This window comes from Sinocyclocheilus rhinocerous, unplaced genomic scaffold, assembly GCF_001515625.1.
Source record: "Sinocyclocheilus rhinocerous isolate Xijiao unplaced genomic scaffold, SAMN03320098_v1.1 scaffold208, whole genome shotgun sequence".
In the NCBI taxonomy this organism is placed as follows: domain Eukaryota; kingdom Metazoa; phylum Chordata; class Actinopteri; order Cypriniformes; family Cyprinidae; genus Sinocyclocheilus; species Sinocyclocheilus rhinocerous.
This window is the reverse complement of record NW_015650085.1, coordinates 799,781-822,982: the sequence shown is the minus strand read 5'-3', so window position 1 is coordinate 822,982 and position 23,202 is coordinate 799,781. Positions and strand designations below refer to the sequence as shown.

General features: G+C 36.2%; 1 protein-coding gene across 2 annotated transcripts in view; it reads left to right on the top strand.

Moving 5' to 3' along the window:
- The window catches only part of grm8a (glutamate receptor, metabotropic 8a), a 183,677-nt gene that overhangs the window by 48,078 nt on the left and 112,397 nt on the right, over window positions 1-23,202 (top strand). For both annotated transcript variants that reach the window (XM_016516499.1, XM_016516498.1), the window contains exon 2: window positions 14,753-14,969. In XM_016516499.1, the coding sequence (XP_016371985.1) occupies window positions 14,753-14,969 (217 nt within the window). The remainder of the gene's footprint in view (window positions 1-14,752; window positions 14,970-23,202) is intronic.

The window sequence follows — 23,202 nt, the reverse complement described above, 5'->3', positions numbered from 1 at the left end:
TAATTTATCTAATTATCTAAAATAAATTAATACAATTATTTATTTAATATTATATATTTCGAAAATACTTATTAACTTTAATATAAGTTTTAAAATTAAAAAAATTAAGAAATTAATTTTTAGAAATTAAGAAATGTATACTTTTTATATAATATCAAATTTTTATAATTGATATTATAGGAAATCTTATAATTATCTAAAAAAAATCTCAAATGAATACATTAATTAATTTAATTTTATATTTAATATTATAATATATAATATTTAAGATATCTTTAACATATTATAACTTTATTATTATTATTATTTAAAAATAATTTATCTAAACTAATAAATTTTATTTATTTAATATTACAGTATATAATAATATTGTATATTTAGGAAATCTTTATTATCTTATAATTATAATCTTCATTTTTATTATCTATATGCATTTTATATTAACAATTTAAAATGCATAAATTATATGTTGTTATGTTATGTTATGTTATGTTGTCTACTGTGTTGTATTGCCTTGAAGGGGTTTATTTTGTGATAAGATTTTTCTTAATTATATTGCTAATCATATGGTTACAAAACAATATATTATCTTGCTTGTGTCAATGTTTTGTGAAATAAATAAATTCGTTAATTAGTTAGCGTTTGTGTTTGAGTATTAGATTGATGCTAGTGTCAATTTCTCTGACTTTCATCGCTTTTTATCATGTATATGCAGCATTATGTGTGCATACTATATTTTGAGTGTGTGAGCGTATTTCATACAGTACTATCATTTTACTACACTATAACGGTTGTTCGTGCTACTTCCGTATTCCTAGTCCTTCAAAAACACTTTCTTGAATGAGGTTAAAAACAACCGCTGAGAGGTTTTGTACACGGCAAACTTCACTGGAATGACATTTCCATTGTGAGACTGGATGGCTTTGGGAGTTTTATGCGGTCTAGTTTTTCACTATTAAAACATCCGACACGAGCAGACTGAAACAGAGTAGCTGCTTCACACTCTATGTCTTTTACACCCTTTAATGTTGTTCTCTCGCTCTGTTTCGCTCTGTTTCTTGCTAATGGTCTAGGCGACCGCCTAGCTCGCCTATGCCTAGAAACGGCCCTGCTTGGGGGTAAAAGGGGTTTATTGTGTTAACAGCCCGTCATCACTTCATCAAACTCTCAAACAAAAGTGAGAGCGCTGTGAAGGATCATTATCTAAAGTGCAGAACAAGCAAGACACTAGAGTTCACACGAAACGTATCAATTAATTGATCACCGCTATTCATTACAAAAAGCATGCATCGTAATTAAAAGATCCAAAAGGAGGAGAGAGGAAATATGAACACAGTCTCTTGGTTTCTGCAGGTATTTGCATGCTTATCGCTTCTGTTTGAAATGTAGAAATGAGCCCGGTTAATTACTAAATTAGCAGGACATGCTCTCGATCCCCTCAGGCTGCACTGCTAAATGTCACCCAAATGCCACTGTGATCCGTGCAGAAATTTCTGTCTTATTTAGGGGAGTCGTTTTTATTTTCTTCCTTCCCGTTTCTCTTTTCAGCTGTGTCCCATTTCACTCTATTCTACGCTATTTTGTAGTATAAATAGTGCTTGCTAAAGTGTTCACGCTGTAGCATAGTGCACTAGGTGAACCGGATGATGAACTTGTTCGACAGTAAAAGTGAAGTGTGAAATGCAGTTGCAGTTGAGCGAAAAGGGGCTAAAAGTGCTAAAGCTAGTGTCAATACGCGCGTTTGAACTTTCCCTACAGTGACTGTGAATAGCTAACACAGTCTCATGGCAATTCGCTACTATTTGAGGTTTTGGAGAATTGGTGGCTAGTTTGTATGAATTTGTGAGCAATCTTCATGCTTACTTTTTTTCCTAAAAATCATACGTTTTTGCATGAATAACATTGGCACCTCGTAAAATAGTTACAATTAGGTTGGAATAGCATACTAATTTTGTTAAAAAATAGCTCACCTAAAAATGAAAATTTGCTGAAAATGTACTCGCTTTCAGGCCATTCAAGATGTAGTTGAGTTTGTTTCTTCATCAGATTTGGAGAAATGTAGCATTTCATCACTGTCTCACCAGTGGATCCTCTGCAGTGAATGGGTGCCGTCAGAATGAGAGTCCAAACAGCTGATGAAAACATCACAATAATCCACAAGTAATCCACACCACTCCAGTCCATCAGTTAATGTCTTGTGAAGTGAAAAACTTTGTGTTTGTAAGAAACAAATCCTTCATTAAGACATTTTTAACTTTAAACCATCGTTTCTGGCTAAAAAAATACCATAAAAATCCATAATCCATAATATTGCTTTCTCCAGTGAAAGTCGTCTGGTCTGAATCAGGAGAGAAATCTGCACAGATCAAGTATCGAAGCCAAAACAGTTCTAAACAAATATCTGGTTGGATTTTGATGTGAGAGGACAACAGGGGATGGACTTTTTCGCTGAAAGGTGCATTTCTATGGATTATTTTTGCCAGAAGCAGCCGTTTTAATTTAAGAAGTCCTAATGATGGATTAGTTTCTTACAAACACGCAGCTTTTCACTTCACAGTAACTGATGGACTGGAGTGGAGTGGATTACTTGTGGATTATTGAGATGTTTTTATCAGCTGTTTGGACTCTCATTCTGACGGCACCCATTCACTCCATCATTTTTGTTGTTTCTTCTATGTCCCTTTAAAAAAAAAAGTTAAGTTATTTTGATGAGAATGTTTTTTTTTGTCCTTCAGTTGTGACTAACAAGTAGAATAGAGTTTACTTTCATAAAATAATGCAGCTTAAAACAATGTAGACAGCCATTAGCATTGCAAAAAGAGTCAAAGTAGTCGATCTCCTGAGTGAGGAAGGACATTTAATATGGATGGTGACATTTGGAGGTCTTGAACTTCAGAACGCAGCAAAGCCAGACAGGCATTTCAGTCCCTGAACATTTTGCTGAGTAACAGTTTGTACTGTTCTGAGAGAAAGGATCTCACATATCAAATTAAGTGGATGAAATTCTGCACAAAGGCTGGAGTTTAGAGCTTAGGTGAGCTAAGATGTGTGTTTTCTTTTTAATGAGAGTCTAAGGTCACAGGTTATGTTCAGAATGAAATAGTATTGCACTTGCACAATGCCTACTTGAGTGCTTTTTTAGTAATATAAAAGGTTATTTTGCACATTAAAACAAAATTTGATTTAACTGCATGTTAAATCAAAATAAAAAGGTTGTGTGAGAAAACTATTGTCTGTGTGATCAAATGAGTAGAAAAGCAGTGTTATTAAAAAAATTTTAATAAAAAAATTAAAGCCAAGTAGAAATATCAACGTTTTACATTTCTACATATTACAATTCTTACTAATATATATATGTGTATATATATATATATATATATATATATATATACATACATTATTAAAATGAACCACAATTAAAATTAAAACTGAAAATATAATGATAAAACTTGTCAGTGTGATCAAATGAGTTGAAGCAGTGTTGTTGTTAACTAAAACTATTAAATGTATTAAGTAAAAGTTAAAGTTAAAGCTAAATAGAAATATTGAAGTATAAAAACCAAAAACTAATAAAAACGATGTAAATGCAAATGTTTATATATTACTAAAATTAAAACTAAAATGAAAACTGAAAATATAAAAATAAAATCTACATCTAAATATTAAAATATTAATAAAAACGATAATAACATAAATAATACTAAAATAGCACTGATGCGCAGCCATTGTCAAAAGACACAGCTGACTCAACATTGTTTTACAGTCCAGCATATAGGGAAAGTATTATCCCGATGAAAATTGACCGCAAGCTCTTTGAATGTAGACCACAGAGGCTCCCTGTAAACATAAATAGTTAATACTTGACCAAAGCATTATTGTCTATAACATTAATTATTCATTTAAGCTTCAAAGCAGCCGCAAAAGGTCACCCTGTGTTTCCCTGAGCAGCTTATTGGCAGTTGTGGAGGTGTAAGAATCACGTTTCAGTTTCAGAGAGACTCACACTGAGTGCTTGAGTGTTTGACATGACAAGCCATATGTCATGCATTTTTTTCTTTCTTTCTAATTTTAGTTTAATTGTGCATTCCGTTTTCATCTCATATTAATGGAGGAATATCATGCAGTAGTCACACAGCGAGGCTATTGAAGTGAAAAGATGATTAAAATGGTGCATAAACACTTCCTATACATTTTAATCTGAAATCTTGCTGCTGAAAAAGTCAACATCAAGTCATGTAAAGTCAAGAAGACTCACGCTTGCGCAGTAAATAGTGACTATAACCAGATTGTTGAGATCTCTTCTGAAACTCCAGAGGGCCTTTTTCATAATTTTGATTACCACAAACATTATTCCACTCTTCTCTCCTATTCAAACAGAAATTGGGTTACAGTAAGACACTTACAGTGCAATGGATGTGAATTGGACCAATCCTTGAAAGTTAAAAGACTCACAGTTTCAATAGTACAGCCACAAGACATGAACTTAATTTTAATATGGTTATAATAAAAAAAGCTTACTAACTACATTTATATTCAACTATGAAATCCTAAAAAAATTATACTTGAGAGCTTTACTCTCAAATAATGCAAATGTTTTAAAAGAAAAACAATGTAGGTACTTTTATAAAAGCTTCACATTCCTGCTTTTAAATTCTTCAAAAAATGGCTCTATTCACATCCATTGTAAGTGCTTGACTATAACATCGGTTTTTTGCTTTTTTGTTCCTTAAGACGAATCTGAAAGGTTTTCCATTTCCACTTCTGAGTAAAATATTAAAGTCAATGTGAGAAAGTTTATAATGTGAGTAAAAGTCATTATGACATTTAAAGTCGTTATTGTAATTTACACAATTACCTTATTATTATTATTATTATTATTATTATTTTACTTTGAGGTGGAAGAATTAATGTAAATGTGCTTTTATAAAATAAAAATAAAAAATACATTTCTTCTTTTAAAGGTAAAAAAAACTGGCCCCATTCACTTCCATTGTTAGTGCTGAACTTAAAACAACATTATGCCACAAATGCTTGAAGTTCCTTTAAATTGCATTTAGGGTACATTTACGCAACAATGATGTACTAAAAATGACAATGTCAAAACGATCGGCCTTCACACAGACCCGTGAAAATGACTACAAAGGCTGTATTATGGATGCCAGACTAGTAGTTGGTGATGTAAAGAAACACAACGTGTCTGCGCCAAACGCAAACCTATAGACTGAACATGTAACACACATGCACATGATGTCACTGTTTTCACAAAGTTGCGCTTTCATAGTTTACATGGAGATGATAATGGTATTGTTTTCAAAAGGTGGCACTTTGGTGGCATTTACACATTTTCAGCTAAAAATTTACAACTTTTTATGCATTTTAGTCATGATTTAGATGACAATGCATTTTGGGGGCCTGAAAACGCAAACTTTTTGAAGATGATACCTTTATTGTCTATACAAATACAAAAAAAAAAATACAAATTTGTGAAAACGGTGTCGTCATATGCATGTGTATTACATTTTCTGTCTGTTGGAATGTGTGCAGGCAGGTTGTGTTTCTTCTCCAACCACTGACCTGGCATTCATAATACAGCGTTTTTAGCCATTTTCGTGGATCCATGTGAACGGGATTGTTTTGACAACGTTGTTTGTGTGCAAAACTTTTCAGAAACATTTTCAGTTTTTAGTACATGTTGATTTAGTACGTGTTGATAAGTAAATGTATCCTTAGGGTGTTTATACGACACTGTTTTCAAATAAAAACAAAACTTTTTATGCATTTTGGTCTTTCATTTACACGCCAATGGCCTGAAAACGCAAACTTTTGAAAACGGGTTTCAAAGTGCAAGTTTTTGAAAGCGATAACGTTATTGTCTCTGTGCAAACTACAAAAACGCAAATTTGTGAAAACGGTGAAGTCATGCGCATGCGTATAATGTGTTCAGTCTATAGGGATGTGCGCATGTACGTAGTGTTTTTTTACAATGTGACATCGCCAACTACTGGCCTGGCATGCAAAATACAGTGTTTTAGTCATTTTTGTGGATCTATGTGAACGCGATTGTTTTGACAACATTGATGTCTGTAGGCAAAAATTTTCTGTAGGCACATTTTTTTTTTAGTTTTTAGTACATTGTTGATGAGGAAATGTATCCTTAGGGGGTGTTTATATATTAATTTGGCCGTTCATTTACATGCCAATGGGATTTTGAGGTCCTGAAAATGCAAACTTTTGAAAATAGGTTTCAAAGTACAAGTTTTTGAAAATGATACCATTATCATCTCTGTATAAACTACATAAACACAAATTTGTGAAAATGGTGAAGTCATATCGCAGCCTTGTGCGTTCGCCCTTCAGAAATGAATGTGTCTGCCGCAGCATGCCGCAACAAAAAGATCAGGTTACAATCAGAGATGATATGAGAGCAATTAGGTGGCATCTCGGCGTGCTGCCAATTGTGATTTTAATGAAAAATGCATGAGGCTGATGCACCCAAACGTCTGCATGCAAGCGGAGCCGGAAATGAAGTCAACTTGATATTATCGCAGTATTTATGAGAAACTTACATAATGGTGCAGACTTGATCTTCTAGCCATGGTTTGCTTCAATTATTGCGTGTTTGGTGGTGTTAAAAACACTGCAGTACTCGAGTATTGACCCACTCCACCGCAGGTGGGATTCACAGCAGGAACCGGCCCACTTTTGACAGCAGAAAGCCGATGTTGCAGACGTACAGGATCCCTGATATCCCTCCTCTACTTAAGTGCTAGAGAAACTGAAATGTTGTTTTCTTTTTTGGGTGTTTTCTAGTTGGAGTGCTATTAATATTGTGACCGGACTATATTTTGGTCTGTAGTGTTAAGAAAAAAATAGGTAAAAATATGTCTAATAATAATTTTCTGTTTTCCATTTCCAAGAACGAAAGTCACAAAGTGACACTGAAAGTTGCAATTATAAGTGACACAATTACATCTTTATTATTGTTATTATTATTATTATGTTTTATTTTATATTAGTTTTTTTTTTTTTTTTGACTCTGAGGCGGAAAAGTTATTGTAAGTGCTTTTATAAAATTATATACTTCACATTTCTGCTTTTCAGCGCTCTGGAAATTGAACTCATTCACTTACATTGTTAGTACTTGAATATTTCGCACTTAATTCAATGTGTTACTTGCCATTTCTTAGAAATTGATAGTAAATTTCACAAATAATGACAGAGCGAACATTCTTTCAAAGCCATTTTTTTCAGTCTATACATCCTGTAAATATCCCATCATGCTCATCTTGAATGCGACGGTGACGTCTACCATCTTCATAAATGTCACTTGCATTTGAATTAATTGCAGTACTTTGATTTATAAAATCCATTCCACCCCTAATGTAGCATGTTAAGTCTAATTTTCCATATTCTGCTGAAAGTGGCACCAGCGCGGACACTCAATGCAAATCAAATGTCCCCTGATAACTTAAAAATTAAATCAGGCACCGCCGCTGAACTCCAGTATGTTACTTAATCTTTTCAATTACAGCCGCTGGAATGAATCTCTTAAGGCGCTTTTTTTTTTTTTTTTTAACTACAGGAGATAAGAGAAATCAGTCTCATGTTTTTACTGTGAATGAGAGACTACAATGAAGAATGTCATAGTGTCATTAAATATAAAAAAATCATAACATCATAATGATTGCCCTTAGTTTTATGGCCCATTTGTGGTGCATACGACATGTTATATTCACCTGTGGTCACTTTATATATGAGTCACACTACAGAAGTGGTGCAAAATGCTGTCCATGTTTTTTGTTTTTTTAACAAGACATATATGGACAACTGACACATATTTACAAAAATCAAGTTCATTACTATAAGAGGCAGTATAAAGAATTAATGTAGTAACTTTACATAAATTTAAATATAGTGGTTTATAAGTTCTTCTCCCACCCTCTAAACTTCACTTAGAAAATAAACATCTAAATATTTTTTCAAAAATTTATCTGCCTTGTCAAATTCTTATGAAATTTAGCTGACGTGGTATGTTCAGTTTCTTGCACAGACCGATTGTTTTTCTTCATAAGATCATTAATGTAGTAACTTTACATAAATTTAAATATAGTGGTTTATAAGTTCTTCTCCCACCCTCTAAACTTCACTTAGAAAATAAACATCTAAATATTTTTTCAAAAATTTTAAAACACCTCATCTTAATCTGCCTTGTCAAATTCTTATGAAATTTAGCTGACGTGGTATGTTCAGTTTCTTGCACAGACCGATTGTTTTGCTTCATAAGATCTTTCTTATGAGTATAAGAATAAGATTACTTCAGCATACCAAGACATTTTGGACAATGCTATGCCTCCAACTTTGTGGGAACAGTTTTATGAAGGCCCTTTTTTATTCCAGCATGACTGTGCACAGAGCAAGGTCCATAAAGACATGGTTGGATGAGTTTGGTGTGTAAGAACTTGACCAGCCCCGAACAGACCCCTGACATCAACCCCATCGAACACCTTAGGGATGAATTGGAACGGAAATTGCGCCAGACCTTCTCGTCCAACATCAGTGCTGATCTCACAAAGGGTTAACTGGATAAATGGGCAAAAAGCCTCCTAGAAGAGTGGAAGATGTTATAGCTGCAAAGGGGGACCAGCTCCATATTAATGTCTATGTAGGTTAGAGATCTGACCTTTACAGAAAGAAAAATGAACAAGGTATCAACAGAGAGACCAGTTCTACCAGAAAAGGCCTTTTCGAGAAGGTCTGGATCAATATTCAAGAGCGGATTTAAGGACTTTATCAATATTATTTAAATTAGCAGTGGTGTACAAGTGTGCCGCCATCACTTATTTCTGAAGTTGAGTCAAGGCTAAAAGTAAATGATACTCTTCAAACCAGAGACCCTGAGCTCTCTGCCTTTAGCGCTAATCAACCCTTCAACGCCGGAGCATCGAGCTGCATAGCAAATCAGCTAGTGCATTAGCGCTCATGCTCTCCCTTTCATTTTCATTCAACAATGTGATTGAGGCCTGCCAGGCGCATTGATATTCAGAGAGAGCCATCAAACTCCTCAGCGGCTCTGACTCAGTCACCAAATCCCCCCACCATCAAAAACACGCCTGATGTTTGTCAGATTTGCCCTTATTGCGGTAACCAGGAAGAAATGAGCATGGAGGCTAATGCCGAGAGAGCGTTCTGGAAAGTAATGGAAGCGCAGGGGCGATCAAAGAGGAATTAGACTGATGGTTTTAAATGGAAGAGCTGTGGGAGAGTTTGCTGACGTCACTTACGTTGCAGCTGGGGATTATGATGCGTTTGGGCCGCGGCGTACTACTAGTAATAGTTCTAAGTGATGGCGCCTAGGGGTTTACATGAAAAGGACGACAAGGGGGTCTCAATTTCCCATGGTGGTGGATTTAAAGGGAAAGCTGCTAAAAATAAAAAAGAATGTTTCCCATGAGGCCACTAATGATACACATGCATTTGACAGAGATAAATGGAGGGCTGGTTAGAATGTGTTTAAAGCAAGAATGTGGGCAAATGCACTTTTATTACTGCATGAATATGTTGAGCTTTACATCTTATTAAATCTTAATGCATCTATATATGACTTTGTACTACTTACGTAGCCTACAGAATAAGTCACATTTTTCTATACTGTTGTTCTAAATGAGCACAATAATTATATTAGATAATTTTCATTATAAATGCACCTATATGTGTGTGTGTGTGTGTGTGTGTGTATATATATATATCCATCCAGGCACACAATGGTTGTATAAGGTGGTGTGCGTACGAGAAGTGTGATACGTGGCTCTCCCGTGTGAGTGGGAGCGGAATTTTTTTTACATTATTTTGGTATTTTGCATATATTTAAAACCTGGCAATTTATTACAAATATTTTTAAAATAATTATATTTTTTTCTTCTTTTTCTAATCAAAATATAAATATATAAAAGAAATGTAAGTATAAAATAGAAAACTTGTTTTTGGGGGGAAAAACATAAGCCACTTAATGACATCATCATGGAAGGAAAACAACGGCACAAACAGGTAAAAGATTTAGCAATGGATTTGATTGTTGTGATTGTTTTAGCTGCTAGTAGTAATTCTAGTGATAAAATGACATAATTCAGCATGATAATATTAATAATTCTAAATATTAAATGGCTAAATACTTAAATTAACCAAGTTGTCATCTTCTGCAAATTATGAAGTCATTACTATTTTAAAGGCTTCGTTATGCATTGTTTTAGAGTTCTATCAGTTGAGGTTTGCCTTGTGCTTCCCCCAAATTGTCTGAATATATCTTAAATGTTTTGTTTAGTTTTTTTTTTGTTGGTTTGTCTCACTCTACAACTTTCAGTTCTACTGATACAGTTAAATTCAGTATGCAGCCAATATTTCTCTCACTGAGCAAAGACTTTAGCTCTTTATTTGAATCCCCTTCATTTTCTTTTGCAAATAATCAAGCCATAATAACAATTAATTGTCTGAATTACAAAATTCAGTAGGACCCATCTGAGTATAATGAGCCGTTCAGGTCAAAGGTTACCTGTTCCTGTACAATAGCAGTACTGCATCGGTCTTGAGCCTAAAGCATACATCTATTCATACATAAAGTGGTAATGTAAGATGATGGAGCCAGCAGTCTTGAGCAATCTCAACAGGCAGTTAAACCCCGTCAGCTAATCTGTCTCCTCCAGTACCCGCAGCTCTGTCAGTCCAGCCGTCCAATCTGACAGGCCGTCCAGATGACGGATGAAACCATCCGCCGCTGTGATGCTGGAAGCCAGCGCGCATCCACCTGCCAAGGCAGCGCGTCCCGTCGAAGCCCCTGTCGAGGAGAGAGGGCACCGTGCCCTGCAATTACACCCCGCTGCTGCCATTATCACTAGTGCACAATGTAAGCGATCCGCGGGTGCGGGTGAAATGGCCAGTTGCTGGGTGACATTCAGGGTTTGAGTTGTTTGGGTCCTTTTCGCTTGATTGTGGTCACTGTGTGGCATCGATGGCATTTTCTGGACTCTTTTGGCAGTCGTTTCAGTTGAGGCTCGCGGCGAGCATCCCGTCCTTTGTGTCGTTGTCTTGCTTCTGTCACTAAATGTGAGAGAACGTGTTTATAATGTTGCAGTGCTGAGCAATTGATCCAATCTATCGTTTTAGCACAATGACAACTGCTTACAGCTAAATGTGCAATGTTTTAATATAGAATAAATATAGAAACTCTTTGGTCATTTTTGAGCGAGATGCTAACGGTCTAATCAGATTCAATGATCTATGCTAAGCTACAGCTAAAAGTGCTACCGCCAGACCCGGAGATCGGCTGAATGGATTCGAAAACGGTAAAACTCAACTGTTTAACTCTACAGGAGTTGGAAAATGAGCCTATTTTCAAAAATAGTGGAGTGTTCCTTTAAATAGGAAAAATATAGAAACTCTTTGGTCATTTTTGAGCGAGATGCTTTGCATAGAAAATCTTACATTTTATGCGGCAGCACATATAATAATCATAATATCTTTTTTCAATGCATTTCATTGCATTGCACTGCATTGCATTGTGTTTTTTGTGCATAGAAAATCTTACATTTTATGTCAAGACATGTAATAATGACACTTTTTAAAAATCTCATCTTAATCTTTTATTTAACTTCATTTTACTGAATTTTATTTTTATTGAATTTGCTTTTTTTTTTTTTTTTTTTATTTTTTTTTTTTTTTTATTTTTTTTTTTTTTTTTTTTTTTGCTTTCGTTTTTTATGCATTGAAAATCTTTAGGTACCAGTGCTTGGGGATTGTTCTTGAAGGGCTTCTGTATGTAAGAATAATAAATATTTTTCTGCATTTAAAATACGCATTTTAAGGTTTGAGATTCGGTAGCAATGAGGTTTTGGCCTGTTGTTTTTCTGCTATTGCATGCATAGGTGGACACACACATTCATAATATAGCACGTCTCCTCTACTCATACAACACAAACTCGCTTGGGAATCAGTGTGTGTCCTCAGATCAGCGTAATCTCAACATACAAGATGCATTAATCAATGCAGCTGTAATTACGTGAGGCTGCTCGTTGTGTTTGTGAGTGTGTAGGAGGCCACGCTGGCATTTGCACCCTTTGTTAAGGTCCATGTCTGCCTTATGCTGTCTGGATGTCGGACAATAAAGGTCTGAGCAAGGGTTAATTAGCAGTTCTGGAGAACCATCTATCAGCCACTCAGCCAGGCAGCTCCATTATCCTGAGACTCAAACACACACACACACACACACACACACACGCACGCACGCTGTTCAAATGAATGCACACGCACACATATTTGTGTTTGTGGGATGTGTATGATCAGATATTATACCTGTGAATATAATATGTAAAATGCAAAGAATATGCAAATTATTTCAAAAGTGCAGAGCATTCTGGGAGAGTTGTTTGTGGATGCATTGATTAATTTCACAAATAATAGGAAATCTATTACATTATATATTTATATACACTACTTTTTTGTTTATCTTTTAAAGGAATGTTTAGGGTTCAATATAAGTTATGCACTATAGCACTGATGTCAATTATCATAAAAAAATATTGCTTTTACGGTAAGGCACTTAAAATGGAAGTAGACAGGGTGACGTCTAGCCGCAAGATTATAAAAATATATATCAGCGCGAGACTATTAGCATTATACCACGGTTTTTGCTTTTCTAACTTTTTAACTGAGGGACGAGTTGACATTGTAATCTGTGGTAATTGACATTGTCACAAATGCTGTCAACATCTTTTATCCATTAAGGTGGGCTCGGGTTGGCGATTCTCTGAGGATTATTAGGTTTTAAATGCTCAAGGATCTAGTGATCAGATCCTGTTTTTTAATCCCACAGATCTGTCACAAACGTCCCATTTTTTTCATTCTTATCTTCCAGCCTGTCGTCCAAGGCCTCGGGTCTGTTATGTCCCTCCATTAGCATGTCTCCAATGGCCTGTTCTATTAATGCAAATGCATTTGTGCGACAGCATGCAGCAGCATTTTCATGCATCATTCAGAGGTCTCTGTTGTGTCGAGATTCTTTTAAAGCGCTTGTCCAGAACATCTCATGCTGAGCTCTTTATAGTAGTGTTTTTATCTGCCGGTATCATAAACTACAACTGCTCAATATTAAAGTCCTCATTCAGTGAGCTTTAAAACAAGTGTTCATGAAATGCATTGGAGACTATTACAATTTACAGGTCAACTTTTTTTCTTTTATATATTAAGTGTTTGTTAAATTATGCAGCGATAGCTTGAGGGAATGTTGAAAAGGGGGATTACTGAGGATTGAGAGTTTATTGACTGTAAAAAGCAAACACTTCCTATTTAATAATTAGTGGTCTAGTGACTCTTGCATGGAAAAAAAAGTTCTTAAATATTGTATTTTAAATTGTTTTGATTTATTTTATTTTATTTAGTAGCTGAGAAGCATTTGATTGCATTTTATTTTGTAATTTAACTTGACCTATGGTGGTAGACCTATATGATAAATGACTGGTTTAATGTTATGAGTCTTATTTAAAATGGTTATGTTATGTTATGTTTTGTTTATAGCTGAGGCACATTTGGTTGAATTTTATTTTATGTAACTTCACCAATGTTGATATTTGAATTAAAATTCATTCTTCAATTAAAGTGCTCAGGATCTATTGTTATTTGTGCAATAAACCGAGAATTTGATGCTTTGATATGAGATCATAACTTTATATTCACAATATGCGTTTTCTCCCAGAAAGCAATATTTGTGCATTTTAAAGTGTTATGCAATAAAAGAAGAGCTGTCTTTCCCGTATTTATGTATCTGGGCCTCTTGGGTGTTGTCTTATTTGTGTTGCCTTATTACATGAAATATTCATGAGCCACTACTGGTATACTTAATGAAGGTTTGCACTGCATTATGGTTAACCTTTTTCGATGAGTGAACCTCGCAAAAGTTCGCTTGGCATGTTTTTAGCAAAACAAGAGTTTTTGCGTTGATGCTGCGAGCATTGAAGCTGTGTTTTTTGCATGCTTTCGAAGTTGTCACATTTATCAAAATCTCTTAATTACCTATCAGTCTTACAGTGTCAGATTTCAATTTTCACTCCTCACTGTTGGAGATGGAGTAAATTTGATGTATTTTTCAATGTCACAGTTTTGTTCAGCATCATTACTCATGAATCTACTCGACGCAGCTATCCGCACTCATACGGTGATGTCCCTCAAGCACTTTGTGGCTAAATGTTTTCTTATTTACAGCTTCAAGCGGTACACCGTTTGCGTAGCTTGACGTGAGCTGTATCTCAAAACAGTTTTGTAACAGAATCCTTCAGAATAATTCAGCCGTGAGTTTCTTTAACCTCCTCCTGTCCTCTTTCTCTAGACAAGGAATCTGTCAGTCAAACTTCCCACAGACTCCATTGCCTATGATTCTCAGCGGCAGACCTGATTATTAATAATAATAATAATAATTTCAAAACCTTTCAAGATCAAATGAAATAAGTGTTTTATAATTATCACGCATCTGTTAACTCATCTGCCATGTTGGATTTTAGTGAGCTTGTTGCAATGCATTCTAGGATTGGCTTTTGTATAAAGGAGGAATGCGATACTGCATGTAATTTAGCCAAAATTAGCTATATTAGAAGGCAGCATAACATCACTGGTCACTGGATCTGGAAACAAATGCCTCTTTGTTCCGCTGTGAAGCAAGAGAACCCTGTCTCTGAACTTTGACCTCTGATCTTTCTTCTGTTCTCTGCAGATTCCTCAGATCAGCTATGCATCCACCGCTCCGGAGCTGAGCGATAACACCCGCTACGACTTTTTTTCCCGCGTCGTTCCCCCGGATTCCTACCAGGCCCAGGCCATGCTGGATATTGTCACGGCGATGGGCTGGAACTACGTCTCCACGCTGGCTTCTGAAGGGAACTACGGGGAAAGCGGCGTGGAAGCATTCGTGCAGATCTCCAGAGAGATGGGTAAGATGGCTTTTCCAAGATTGGCTTGATGCATTGATGAATTTGAACCAAATTCACGCTTCAAGAAACAAGCTTGTTTCCCCTTCATGTTTTTAGTTCCAGATACTAATCAGCAGTGTGAGATTAGTTGTGTAGTGCATGCATCGACTTGACAGAAGACAAGTCACTGGGTGTTTTATTGTGCACAGCACTTGTAGTGTATGCTTGGCCTTAAAGGAACAGTTCACCAAAAAATTAAAATTTACTCCCCTTCAGGCCATCCAAGATGTTGATGAAAGTTTCTTCATCAGATTTGAAGAAATGTAGCATTCCATCACTTGCTCAGCAATGGATCCTCTGCAGTGAATGGGTGCCGTCAGAATGAGAGTCCAAACAGCTGATAAAAACGTCACAATAATCCACAAGTAATCCACACCACTCCAGCCCATCTGGTGAAGTGAAAAGTTGTGTTTTTGTAAGAAACAAATCCATCATTAAGATGTTTTTAAATTCAAACCGTTGCTTCTGGCTAAAATACTAGTCCATATTCCATAATAAAAATGAAAAATTCATCTCACCTGTATGCACAGATCAAGCACTGTTTACAAGCCAAATCAGTCCAAAACAGTTCTAAACTGGGTGGATTTTGATGTGAGAGACAAAAGGGGATGGCTTTTTCAGTGGATGAAGTGTTATTATGCATTACGGACTCCTGAAGTTAAAACTCTTTTAGTGATGGATTTGTTTCTTGCAAACATGCAGCTTTTCGATTCACAAGACATTAACTGATGGACTGGAGTGGTGTGGATTACTTGTGGATTATTGTGAAGTTTTTATCAGCTGTTTGGACTCTCATTCTGACGGCACCCATTCACTGCAGAGCATCCATTGCTGAGCAAGTGATGTAATGCTACATTTCTCCAAATCTGATGAAGAAACAAACTAATCTACATCTTGGATGGCTTGAGGGTGAGTAAAGTTTCAGCAAATTTTCAGCTTTGGATGAATTATTCCTCTAAGGCAGTTTTTTGCATCAATTTGCAGTCTGGAGGAGTCGGCGATAATTACTAGAAGTCTGGTAGTGCGTAAATGATCCTCAGTTATTTAGTATATGATACACAGGTTTTCTCTGTAACCAAAGTGGACAAGTGTGTGAAGCCTAGTGTTTTAAAATCTGTATTCCACTCGACTAAGCAGGGGAAGCATTGTTATTCTTATCTTGCACATTTTTATCAGCTCTGCTTGTACAGAAGTTGAATCCATTTAATTAATTCTCACTTGTTAAACTAAGGATAAATGGGATTATGTTGGTAACGTACTGTAGTGTTTCTGAACGTACCGGATACCCTGGTGATTTTCTGCTCTTTCACATATTGACCGAAATGTCATGGATGGTCTTGATTTTGTAGGAGTTTGGGAGTCGAAGTGCTTTCAGTTGGGTGTTCAGCTGTCTTCTGTCTGTTCAGTGGATGTTGACACATTGCTCATAGAGGGCAAAGGCGATGTAGACCGACCGGCGGGACCCAAGTGTTTGTTGTCCACGCAGCAATGAGAGACTTAAGCAAGTCTTACAGAAAGTACACAAGGTGAAGCACAATCTTGACGTTAGCCATTGCGCTACTTTAGCATGTGGTATTTCAACACAAACCTTATTCACTAACCACCTGAACAGGTGCTACATGCAGTCCCTTCAGGATCTCAGGAAAACGCCACTCCATTTGCGACAGCTTGCATTTTTTGTCTTTTTTCCACAAAAAACGTTAACCTTAGATAATTCAGAAGCCTTAAATAATGGAGAAGAGTGTTACAACTGGGCATATTTCCAGACGCCATGTGCTCAAGTGAATGTTCTGCATTTTAAAGCTCTATTCAGGTGTTTAGGACCATAGTAGTGCACTATGGTATGCCAGATAGTAGTAGTCTGCTTATAGTTGGCATTTACTACTTAACTTTTATTGCAAGTTTACCCCAGAAAGACAGACATGGGTCAGCAAGCTGCCCAAGCAGCCATTCAAACTGAATGAGAGGGTGTAAAACAGACTCTGTCTAGTCTGCTAACCACATCCTCTACAGGAATTATGGTGCTAACCGCTATCAATAATGACCTGAGGATGAAGAAAAGCAGGGAATATGGGTGAGAGGAGGACATGGATGGACAGAAAGTATAATGATGGGCTTTAACACACAGTCCCTCCTCCGCTAAAGCCCCTCTACGCTACAATCCTCCCCCCTTCTTCACCCTATGTGATAGAATTATAGCTATTACCAGAGACCCCGCTGCTCCTCAAATGCAAATATCACACAGCTCTACTAATCGCACTGTTTAATTGTACATTAAAAATTCATGAGTGATGGCACACATTTGTGTAATAACATCCACTTTAGCATCCTCCGGACTCCAGTGTTTACCATCACACGTAGTGTTTCACAGCTACTTAGAAAAACTGTAGCTATGTAAAATACTCACTGCTCCTCATTTAAAGTAGTTAACCACAGTCTAGCCAGAAGCTACACATTTGAATATGCAGCTAGCTGAGAGGTGAAGTGTGTATTGCTTTGCATCATGCATGGAGATTGTCATGCATCTATATCCAAATAAGTGGCTGGTATTTGTAGCATATAAACAATGAAAAACAGACAAATTAACTACGGTTTTACCACATTAACCACGTTTCTTTTGTAGTAAAACAATAGTAAATACAAAATTAACAATGGTTTAGTAACCATGGTTTAACTTGTCGCAAAACCATAATAAATGCAAAAGTAACCATTGTTTTACTATAGTAACCATGGTTTAATTGATTTTTGTAGAGAAACCATAACAGCAAAATTAACTTTGGTTTTACTATAGTAACCATGGTTTAACTCTTTTTTTGTTTTTTTTAAAAATTATAGTAAATACAAAATGAGCCATGGTTTTACTAACATAGTTTTATTATGAGTTTGTAGTACCCATGTTTTTTTTTTTGTAGAAAACCATAGTAAATGCAAAATTAACCATAGTCTTACTACAGTAACCATGGTTTAACTATGGTTTTACAACAGTAACCATTGATTAACTATAGTTTTTGTTGTAAAACCATAGTAAATGCAAAACTAACCATGATTTTACTACAGTGGTTTAACTATGATTTATTTTGTAGTAAAACCATACCTACAAAAATTACCATGGTTTTACCACAGCATTTGCAGTAAAACTATAATAACTACAAAAATTAACCATGGTTAATTTAAACCATACAGTAGCTATGGTTTAAGTATGAATTTTGTAGTAAAACCATATTAAATACAAAATCAACCATGGTTTTACTATGGCACGTGTAAAAGGTTGGCTTTTATTGTCAGTGTACTGAATTCAAACAAAAGAAGGTGAAATATGGATGGAGACAATCTAAGCATAGATTTGAGCATGGTATATGAGTTATCCTTGCTTTTGTTGACATTGTGGAGGAGTCTCCCAGCTGTAACGTGAGAGGTGGACTACAACGAGAGAAAAGAGTTGAACAGGCATGCACTTAGCTGCTAAATGAATGTCATACAACAAGCGAATGAAAATTCAATAGCTTTGCAACAATGCTGCCCTCATTGTAGTTTCCGCTAATGGCCAAGACAATTGAGATTTTCCTCTTTGCTTGTCACTACTTCAGGAAATCACAGTGTATCAGATAGCAGTTGCCCTTTTGGGGCTATAAACATTAACCCCAGTTTATTCTACGAAACTTTGAGTTTAATTAAGGGCCATTTTTTACTCTTGTGCCTGACTGTATTCGCTGTCTGAAAGTGAATAGATGTCATGACCTAGCGGTTAGCATGCATGCTTTGATGCATTGAGTACTGATAAAAGCTGGTCAGACTCTTCAAGTTAAATGGTTTCAAAGGGGTTTTGAACCTTCTTGGCTAATCTGGCAGACCAGCTAAATTACCTAAAATAAACAGTTTTAAAGTTTCCAGCAAAAGAATTCAGGCAAAAAAAAAAGTTCATTGTCAGTAGCAGCGATGTATAAAGCACAGATTGCACAGAAATCACTTTCAAACCTTTCTGTTGCATGCAAAGACCATGATGAATCACCCAACTAGATGGATTATGGCAGTGTTGTGGTTGTAACATTGTTTTATATTAGTCGTCACATAGTTGGGTGAGAAATAGGCTGGATTAACCTGCTGTTGTGAGATCTATAATTGGGTGAAGTACCCTGTCTCATTGCATTCGTTCTTGTACAGATGACTCTCGCTATACTGACTTACTAATGGTCTCTGACAACATGCTGTGTACGGTTTCTACACTCTAAAAAACACTGGGATAATAACAACCCAATTTGGGTTATTTTTTAACCCAAGGGCTGGGTAAATATAAGAAAGAATACATTTTAGGTTCATTTTACCCAGCAAATTGGGTTGTTTATTTAACCCAGCATGATGGGTTGACTCATTTTTACTATAATACTAGCTTATTTTTTTACTATATACTCCACACAACCACTGGTTTGCATGATAACTTCCTTTATTTTCCTTTATTTATTTCATTTACAACATAGCATATTTTATATCGATTTTAATACATAGGCCATACATATTGCCTATATTTAAACTAATTTAACAAACATTAGAAGTAAAAATTAATCATTAAACAGAAGTAATTCACGTGTTATCGACCAGTCTCTGTAATTGTTTGTACCGTAATGCCTCTGCTTCTCATGCCCGAGCTGGAATCGCGTTCGGCGCGGAACGCAAAAAGACAGACGCGACACTCGTTTAAGTGACTCACACCGTGCCCCTGTATGATGCTTTGCATAAAATTGAACGATATACAGCACAGTAACGATTTTATAGATAAAATAATATGAACACAAACCTGCATTTTACCGAAGAAATGCATCAATTCAATGGCGCTTAGAACTCCTGAAGAGGACGCAAAGTCCCCACGATAAATAACTCAACTGCTGTGTTACGTCTGACCCAGGATCTGAGTAATACAAAAACTACCCAAACACTGACAAAACAATCCCCCAAAAGGCTCAACCTAGCATTTGGGTTGAAAACATAACACAGGATTTTTTAGAGTGTAGTCACAGTAAAACTGAAGTTTCCCCAGAGGGGAAAATAAAACTGCATCTCTCACAGGTTGCTCTTTAAATGTGCCTCTACCTATATTTTATACAAAGCCCCAAACTATGTATGATTCACTGAAGTTTCTAACTTTAATTCCACATAAATAATTTTTATAGGGCAGATTATTGATTAATAAAGACTTATTTTTGTATATTTCCATGCACAATAATATGATATGACCTCAAAACACGTTTGCCATAAAGTAAACTTGCTTGTTAGCGCACCTGGTACAAGATTGCACTTGTGATTTGGAGCGCCTTGAAACACAAGTCTCAATAAAAGAGCACAAAGACTTGTAGAAGCAAGCTGAAATGGCATTGTAAATGCATTTTTATTTTATGTTTGTTTATCGGTTAGGTTTAGGGTATAGTTTAGTGAAGGTAGAATCTTATTTTCAAATACGAGAGCATTAATCTTTTAGCGCCACTCACTGGATATTTCATTTCTGAACTGCTGAGATACAACAAACAATGTAATAAAATGTTGCCACATTTCATTTAAGTTAATCTGTTTCTGGAAAAATGTAACGCACCTTTAATGCAACTACTTGGACATTTCACTTTGAAAGTGCCGCGAAAGTGCAAGAAGCAACGTAATATAATTTTGCAGAAATGTAATCACAGGCATGTTTTTCCAACGGGGCTGGGTTGAGCAATTTGAGGAATTGAGGCTCTCAAAGCTGTAGGTAAGATATTTTTCCATACACCGAAAAAAATTTGGAGAGAAATTGCTAGTACATTTCAGAAATAATTACAAAGAAATGGCAAGTAATGCATTGAATTAAACATGAAATTCAGAAAGAATAAAATTGTGTACTGAAATACTTTTTCAGTTTATAACTTGGAAATAACTTAACTTTCAGTGTGAAACTGCTACCGTGTGACTGACTGCTAATCCATAAACATTGCCTAATTTTGTCAACATGCTAATGGCTTCATATTGCGTTTCTTTGTCCAGGTAGGCAACAGTTTGTCATTCCAGCCTTTTGCGTTTCATAAAAGTCTTTTACCTGTGTAAAATCATATTAATAAGCATTGGGACAGCTGCCAGGATGGGGTTAGTGAGCACAGTTCTCTGAGGAGCAAGTAGCAATAGATGCTAATAGACATTAGCCTTAATTACCATGCCAATGGGCCATAGATAATTGCATTTACATCCATCATGGGATTTCCCAATAGTTTTGGAAAAGCTATGTGAAATGGCCATTTCAGCAGCTGGGCTTTTGTTCTTCAGGTCCTCGATACACTTCATATGCGCAGAATGAGCTTTGTTATTATACAGTTTTCACAAAATACTGTGACTGGACTAAAGGATGAGCTAGAGACATTGAGATTGACATTTTTTCTGCTCTTTTCTCTTTGTCCAACGTGTCCCTCCATAGTATATCCACACTCCCATCTAAACTAGCCATCCTCAGTAACCATCTCAGGTGTATGCGTCTAGGCTAGCACTAATGAGCCCGTTGCTGAAGACATTATACGCTCCCAAAACTCAGAGGACCAGGCAGGGCGGCGGTTTCAGAGCTGCCCTTCCCACAGGAATTCAGGAGAGAAACGCACGTCTGCTCTCTTTAAAGGGTCTAATGAAGCCATTACATTCCAAGGAAGCCAAACTCTGTAGATTAAACACAGGCTTCTGTTATTTCGGGGTTGTGACCTGCACAGACGGCTGCCAAGTGATGTCTAGTGAATGCCACAGGGGAACAGATGGTGCAAACTGCAAAGCACATCCCATATAGTGTTTCTAACGTTATAGATGGTGACAGTTCGATGCGGTTACATCTGTAGAAGTAGAAACATTTCCTAAAGTGTAAAAGTAAAGAAGTTATGTTGTGCATTTTAAGCCACTGCAGTAATATGCATATGGAAATGTATTTTCGAACGCATTGGATGTAAATATGTTTGTAACTTGGTTTATATGTGGAGTGGAGAAATGAAAGAATCAAAATATGAGGCTGAAAGAAATCTATTCTTTAATATGCCAGCGTGTTTCAGCACATAGGTCTTTATCAAGACTGCAAATGAAGAAAACTCGTTTAATTCAATTCAATTTCAATTCAATTCAACAAAAATGTATTTCGGTCCTCACAGACAACTTTTCACAAAAAATTAAAATATACATAATACGCGAAAAAATTGTAGGCTGAAGCCTTTGCTTATTATGCCTACCCTTTATACATATTTATTTAATAAGCGTCACTTTAAATGCAAACAAAGACTAGATTTGAACTTGCAATCAACCAATCAGAGAATTAGAACAAATCACATGACATACGTGACACAATTTGGTTTATACACTGCACAAAAGTTTCTTAATCAGTATTTTTGACTAGTTATAAATGTCTAAATATTAAATTAAGATACATTTACTTGAGAAGCAATATTAAGATATCATATTAAGTCCTATTTTCTTATAAAAAAGTTAGTGATTTCATGTTTAAGATGGGGTCAGAAAAAAAACTTAATTTAAAGGGAAAACAAGTTTAAGCATAAAGACACTTAATTTTGATGCATTTTTCAAAAAAGAAGTCTTATCTTGTGTAATTTTGCTTCTCAAGTGTAAATGCATCTTGATTTAAAGGCAGAGTAAGTGATTTCTGGTAGCCAATGTTGATATTTGAAATCACCAAAACAAACACGCCCCTACCCCAAAAGGGTCTTGCCCCTATTTTGATAGCTCCGCCCCACATATACGTACACAACCCAGGCAACGATTAGTTCTGTGAAACAAAGCAAAACCAATGTTACACCGTGTCTACGGACGTGAGCGGCGCGGCGCAACAAATCCCCGACAGAAAACTGCTGCCGAGTTCTATTTATGACGTGCTGACACAAATTTCAAATGGTTTTCAACGGTCGTTTGATCACGTCCAGTGTAGGCAGACTTTAGCTGTTGTAGACACGGTGTTACTCACCTATTGAGAAGAAACAAAGCAACCTCAGCGTCCGATCGCAGGCCTCCGCTCCTTGAGTTCTCTCCAGCGCTGGAAAGCTGATCTGATATTTACACGGGTCCTACTTCTTGCCTTATCGTTCCGCAGATGTTTTCCTCTTTTGTTTTTTATCCGCCATCTCTATCTTTCTGTCGCTCGGCTCGGCTAATGTCCGTCCCATGCACTGAACGCGCTCTCCTCCACATCACGAGT